This window comes from Dioscorea cayenensis, chromosome 11, assembly GCF_009730915.1.
Source record: "Dioscorea cayenensis subsp. rotundata cultivar TDr96_F1 chromosome 11, TDr96_F1_v2_PseudoChromosome.rev07_lg8_w22 25.fasta, whole genome shotgun sequence".
NCBI classification, from domain to species: domain Eukaryota; kingdom Viridiplantae; phylum Streptophyta; class Magnoliopsida; order Dioscoreales; family Dioscoreaceae; genus Dioscorea; species Dioscorea cayenensis.
Window position 1 is genome coordinate 22349000 of NC_052481.1, and position 6983 is coordinate 22355982.

The 6983-nt window shown below is 36.8% G+C and overlaps 2 protein-coding genes across 2 annotated transcripts in view; both read left to right on the forward strand.

The window, feature by feature from the left end:
• The first annotated feature begins 307 nt into the window (after positions 1 to 307).
• LOC120272288 (chaperonin CPN60-2, mitochondrial-like) lies at positions 308 to 5682 on the forward strand. The gene is given in 20 exon segments (XM_039279083.1): positions 308 to 493; positions 650 to 674; positions 787 to 897; positions 899 to 919; positions 1228 to 1387; positions 1795 to 1970; positions 2152 to 2247; positions 2843 to 2947; positions 3034 to 3120; positions 3216 to 3305; positions 3387 to 3467; positions 3553 to 3621; positions 3999 to 4076; positions 4168 to 4212; positions 4214 to 4264; positions 4500 to 4599; positions 4682 to 4785; positions 4875 to 4978; positions 5060 to 5140; positions 5326 to 5682. Coding segments are annotated over 20 exon segments (1731 nt in total). The 5' UTR covers positions 308 to 455; the 3' UTR covers positions 5435 to 5682.
• Positions 5683 to 6667: 985 nt separating this feature from the next.
• LOC120271794 (dirigent protein 4-like) overlaps positions 6668 to 6983 on the forward strand; it is a 4539-nt gene continuing 4223 nt past the window's right edge. The window contains exon 1 of the mRNA XM_039278466.1: positions 6668 to 6896. Coding sequence (XP_039134400.1) covers positions 6668 to 6896 — 229 coding nt within the window. The remainder of the gene's footprint in view (positions 6897 to 6983) is intronic.

Below are 6983 nucleotides of genomic sequence, written 5' to 3' on the forward strand. Positions count from 1 at the left end.
CTGATATGCAACTATGAATAACAAATTGAGAGCCTTTGCTAACCAAGCACACTAAATTTAAAAAGAAATAAAAAAAAAATTCCCTAGATAATAATATTCAACAGTTGTTCAAAAAAGTTCAACTTAAATATAATCAGATCAGGATAAATCTAAAGAGAAAAAAAGGTTAATTTATCATCAATCTGAAAAATCTCCAGACTTTTACAACCAGCAATGTTGGGCTCGGCCCAAACTAAAACAAAAGGCCCACTAATTGGTTAAAGCCGCCAAGTAAAAACCCTAAACCCTAATAGAGACTTCTAGAGACATGAGCCCCCCTCATTCTTCCACTTTCGAGAAGCCACTTCTTTATATGCCGTTCTCTTCCTCTCCGCCATTCGCGTGACCAAAGAGTTCTCACCGTTTCTCTCGCCTTTCTCCTCCGTCTCTCAAACCCTAGTCAATCCTCTCTCACCATGTACCGCGCGGCACTCTCCCTCGCCTCCAAATCTAGGTATGATGCCTGATAGGAAGAAATGTGGGATGTTTTTCTGATTTGGTTTGATTATTGGAGTTTTTTTGGTGTCTTTTTTTTTTCCTCTAGTTTTTTTGGTTTTTTAATTTCTTCTTTTAAATCTATGATGATCGTTGGGGTTTGTTTTCTTTGTAGGATCGTTGGGAGTAGCAGCCGCCAGGTTGGTATTATATCGCATTTGCTAGAAATTTCTGGATTTATAGTGTCCTGATTTGTTAGGTTTTTTTTCTTGTTGTTGGTATTTGTTTTCATTTCTTTGATTCTTGGTGCAGATTGGAAGTAGAGTATCTTGGAGCAGGAACTATGCGGCCAAGGACATTAAGTTTGGTGTGGAGGCTCGTGCCTTGATGCTTAAGGGTGTTGAGGATCTTGCTGATGCTGTGAAAGGTGACCATGGGTCCCAAGGTATGAATTGTTATTGTTTCTCATTATCTAAGATCAGATGATCTCCCAAGTTTTTTCTTTTGATATTATTGTTGGTCATGAGCAATTAGTAAACCATACGTGTTGAATTTGTTGGTTTGTTTTGGAATGTCTTTGTTTTTAATTTGGATGATGTAACCTTTTGTTCATTTAAAGGGGCATTGATCTTTCTTTGCTGTTTTTATTGATCACAAGAATTTTTGAAGGACATGCACTGGATTTGTGGGCTTGTTTTGGTATGTGTTTGTGTTGAATTTGCATGGCTTGACTTTTTTTTTTTTTGTTTGAAGGGACGCAATGTTGTTTTGGAGCAAAGCTGGGGTGCACCCAAAGTCACAAAAGATGGTGTCACTGTTGCTAAGAGCATTGAGTTCAAGGATAGGGTTAAGAACATGGGTGCAAGCCTGGTAAAACAAGTTGCAAATGCTACTAATGATGTTGCCGGGGATGGTAAGATGTTTAATTCAGAAGCTTCTATGAGTTTCATTTGTGTCATTTTGTGTTCTGCCACTTGTTGGGCATTAGTTGTTGTTAGTGTGATGGTGGCTTATTATTTTACGATCTGTTGGTTGGTTTTATGTTGAATCTTGATTTCCTATCAGTAAAATCCGTGCTTCATATCCGTTTTTGTGTGATCTTTCTTTTGTATTCTGGTGTAGAAATCATAAACAATTAACTATAATATAGTCCGTTTCTTGGTATATGTAATTGTTTATGCCTTTTGTGCACATGTACAGTACTGGAGATATGTAGCATAGTAACAAGGCTTGTATGCATTTCTAAGATTAGTCAATTTTACTGTAATTTCATGAATGAATAATTATGTCTAACCGTGTAATAACTATTCTTGTTTGCAGGTACAACCTGTGCTACTGTCCTTACTAGAGCAATATTTGCTGAAGGGTGCAAGTCAGTTGCTGCTGGGATGAACGCCATGGATTTAAGGCGTGGTATCACAATGGCTGTTGATTCTGTGGTGACAAATTTGAAAAGCAGGGCCAGAATGATCAGCACTTCGGAAGAAATTGCTCAGGTACTTGCTTGTGAGTCTTTAAGTTTGAGATACATAGTGTTTCTGTCAAGTAGGATAATATTCTCGTTATCTGTATAAAATGAGCGACAAAGATGGCCTGCATGTGCCTTTCTCTTCACTGTTATTGTACATGGCCCTCCACATTGAAGAAGCTCAACTCTAAACTTTCCCTCCTTTGAAGGTTGGTACTATATCGGCTAATGGGGAAAGAGAAATTGGCGAGCTCATTGCAAAGGCTATGGAGAAAGTTGGCAAAGAGGGTGTCATCACCATCCAGGTTAGCTCACTAGTATTTTTTTAACCTAAATGTGATGCATGCATGGTTTGCTGCAGGATGGCATCAGTGTGCTGCATTGTGCGATATGCATTTGGTTTCAGACTTTGCAATTAATCTGACATTGTTCGGGCACATTTCATTGAGCTTCAAATATATATATTCTTAAGTTTTATAGTGCTCTTGCTGCCACCTTTCCATTTGTTTTAGATATGCTCTTTTCCAATTTAACAGGCAAAGTGCTAAAATTGATGCTAAACACATGCATGGTTATCTGCAGTTAGGAAAATGGAGTCTCCTGTTTTGTTGAGCTCTGCCCCTTACCTTTCTGGGCATGATAGATGATCTTAGTTTTATTGAAGGAAGCTCTGCCCTCACCTTTCTGGGCATGATAGATGATCTTAGTTTTATTGAAGGAAGCTCTGCCCTTATCTTTCTGGGAATGATAGATTGTCTTTGTACCCTCCTTAGATTATCCATTCTGTTGTGAAGCAATGCATGTATAAATAAGAAAGCAAATCTCGGTATACTTATCAGTTGTGAGCGATTCATTTTTAGCTACATGCTTGTATAACCAGAGATCCTTTCGAATTTTCAGGATGGAAAAACTCTTTACAATGAATTGGAAGTGGTTGAAGGTATGAAACTTGACAGAGGTTATATCTCACCATATTTCATCACCAACCAGAAGACCCAAAAATGTGTATGTATCATGCCCTTAATTTCAAATCTGGACTTCTCATAGTTTAAGAGGTTATTTTGTCATACATTTTCTTTCTTTTCTATTAGGAACTTGATGAGCCACTGATATTGATACATGAGAAAAAGATATCCAGCATTAACGCTGTTGTGAAGGTATTGGAGTTGGCCTTGAAGGTATGGAAATATGTGCTTCTCCTGAAATTGTCTTTTATGTTGTGAAGTTGTCGATGTGAATATTGTTTACTGTCGGTGCACTTCATTTTGTTCAGAAACAAAGGCCTCTGCTTATTGTTGCTGAAGACATAGAGAGTGATGCCCTAGCAACTCTCATTCTCAATAAGCTCCGTGCTGGTATCAAGGTTTGATTTCTCTGATACCTTGCACTTTTTTTATTTTTTTTGAAATAATTATAGCTTAACCAAGCAATGACACATTTTTAGGTGTGTGCAATCAAAGCTCCTGGGTTTGGTGAAAATAGGAAAGCCTCTCTGCAGGATCTTGCTGTCCTCACCGGTGGTGAAGTATGTATATTCTTATCATTTCATCTATTTACTTGTATTATCGATGTGTTTTAGCTTTTAACAACTTCCTTTTTGTATATTGTAGCTCATCACCGAGGAACTTGGCATGAACCTTGAAAAAGTAGAGGCTGATATGCTTGGTTCATGCAAAAAGGTAAGTTATCTTTTCTAGACACATTTCCATTCAGGCATTCAAGCCTTTTTTTCTGATTATTTTGGAAATCCTAGTGGGGCTTTTATCTTACGAGGACATCCTCTTATCAATCTTTTCATGAAGTTGTCATCAAATGCATGCAATTTTCTTTTTCTGTTTTATGTTTTGAGGAAAAGTTGTATGTAGTTTTCTAATCATATTTTTTTCTATTAGCTGGTATTATGTGTATGATATATTAATCTTTAATAGATGTATCTCAATGCGCTTGTGTTATATGCATGCTAGAACAATGCAGTTAGTGTTTCTTTATAGTTCTTGTGTTCTTACCCTCCCAGTTTTTGATGAAACACTAATTGAGTAATGCACAATAAATGCAGGCAACAATTTCAAAAGATGATACCATTGTCCTTGATGGTGCTGGTGACAAGAAGGGTATTGAAGAGAGATCTGAACTGGTCAGTGACAGATAAGATGATAGTAACTGGAATGCTACCATTTGATACACAGTCGGCCATTGAAACAATGCTATGTTTATTCTTGTGACAGATAAGATCTGGAATCGAATTAAGCACATCTGATTATGATAAGGAGAAAGCTTCAGGAGAGATTAGCAAAGCTTTCGGGCGGTGTTGCTGTTCTAAAGGTAGCTGAGTTGTGTCTCTATAAATAGTGTCATCTGGTTTAGCAATCCATTATGTTTTCATGCAGGGTTGCACAATAAATTTGTATGTTTTTCTCTAGTTGAGGATGAGTAACTGCTTGCACACATACGATCTTTGTGATTTATTACCTTGTCATTCCAGAGCTGGTCTTGCTGCTCTCTGCAAGTTTTCCATTCAATTAATGTATTCACCAGATCATGTTGGTTAATTTTTCAGATTGGAGGGGCCAGTGAAGCTGAAGTAGGTGAGAAGAAGGATAGAGTGACTGATGCTTTGAATGCAACCAAGGCTGCTGTTGAAGAGGGGATTGTCCCTGGTATGTACCTGCTTTGTCACGCAAAAATTTTCCTTCCTCATGTCATAGACTCAGAAGTCTAGCTTTTTTTCTCCATCTCTAGGTGGTGGTGTCGCCCTCCTTTATGCTTCCAAGGAATTGGATAAGCTGCAAACTGCTAACTTTGATCAGAAGATTGGAGTTCAGATCATTCAGAATGCTCTAAAGGTATGAGAAACAATATAAATGAACTAAATTGAATCCTGTACTCATGGTGTGTCAAATACTCTATACTGAAGTATGGTGTTTGATTTCAGACCCCAGTGCACACGATTGCGTCTAATGCAGGCGTGGAAGGGGCTGTGGTTGTTGGCAAACTTCTGGAGCAGGATAACCCTGATCTTGGATATGATGCAGCTAAAAGGTCTTCTCTCAAAATCATCGCCCTTAATTGTTAAAATCTGTAGTAATTGTTATCATATCTTCTAATTTCTTTACATACAGGTGAGTATGTCGACATGGTCAAGTCAGGTATCATTGATCCATTGAAAGTCATAAGGACCGCTTTGGTGGATGCAGCGAGGTAATTTGTTTGGTCTTTCTAACCTTATAATGTGACTATATAACCATTTAGGAATAATGATCCTCAATAATGGTATCATCATGAATTTGTCTAAGATCAATGACTTTTTTATCAATTTTTTTTCAATAAATTTTTTTATCACGTATTGGGAGAGTTGTTAATATATATGTTACATGCTTTGACAGTGTCTCATCTTTGATGACGACAACGGAGGCTATTGTGGTAGAACTCCCTAAGGAAGAGAAAGAGGCGACTCCTGCAATGGGAGGAGGTATGGGTGGAATGGATTATTAAAAGTTGACAAATGATGTGGACAATCATATCTGCGTTCAAAGTTCAGATAGAAAAGATTATGATTTTTGAGGCTTGTAGTCATTATGTTATTGCATATCATTTGATGCTTACACCCAATTGTCTCACAAGGGAATTTTTGATGCTTCACTGGCTGTTGAATTTAATTAATAAAAACCCTCATGTAGACAGTTAAACATTAAGGTCTTTGGACCACCACCAAAAATCTAAGAGTAGCCTTTTTATTATTATTATTGTTGTTTCTTTTCACTTAAACTTGAGGAAGCGATGCTTGGCTCTTTCTGTTCTCACAATTTTCTAATTAATAGAGTTATTATTTTTTGTTTGCTGAAGATTTGGCTATTTCATTATTTGAATGCACTGTGTCACAGGGGTATTTCTTGTTGGGATCAAAGTGTGTTTTTTTATTTATATTAGTTATAGATATTTAATAATCATAAATGTATATTTAATTGAATGATTAAATTTTGTAAACAGAATAATAGATAAAAGAATCATGAATGGATATTCAGAGGATGCCCATCAGTTCTCACATATCTTGTGGTTTTTACTTTTTAGAGAAAGAAATAATGATTTTTTTCTTTAAAAATTTATTTTTAGAAAGCTTTCAAGCTGGCCATTGTAATTGACGTATTTTTGTATTTATCTATTTATTGACATTTATGTCACTCTTTAAAGAAGTTTCAAGATTGATCTGTACTTATTTATTTTTTGACATCTATGTCGCATAATTATTATAAAATAATAAATAAAAGATTGCACAGGGTGAGAATTCAAAATGAACAATAATAGTTCATACATTTTAGATTTATCCCGCTAGAAAATCTTCAATGGTTTATATAGTATAATTTCAAGACCATTATAAATTAGTGACATGTTTAAAATTATAAAAAAAAACAAAATGCAGTGAAAATAAAAGCACACAAACACAAGAAACTCAAAGAAAGGGGTTCGTGGAGTTCACAGTCCCAGCCTTGGCATAAGTGTGGGTGGGGACTGGCATTATCCAAAAGGACTAGATTAGGTGCCAACGTGTCAGCACTCAAGTGGTGGGAATAATCACATCCCCGCCATTTGATTTGTGGAGATAATAATTTCACCAAAGAAATATCCCAAAATGTTTTCGCTTTCCTTCTTCTCAGCCCCTCATAAGTCTGAATCATCAATCAGAGACTTTAGGGGATTGAGAAGCTTTAAAAAAAGGAAATTCCTATCATGGCCACTTCCAGCTTAGCTTCAGCAGCCTCAAGCTTCATGCTTTCAGCCAACACCATCAACAACACTACCACACGCACCAGTTTTATAGCTTTCAACAAGACCAACTCTAAATTCAAGAGGTTGGTTGTCAGGGCGGAAGAGGGTGAAGCACCACCGCCGGTGGCTACCACCGAGACCAAGGAGGCCGTCAAGCCCCCGCCGCCACCGCCCATTGGCCCCAAGAGGGGTGCTAAGGTATATATATATATTTTAAATTAACAATAAATATTTTTTTATTTTTTTTTGCATTATGTCTGGAATGATTTTAAACTCG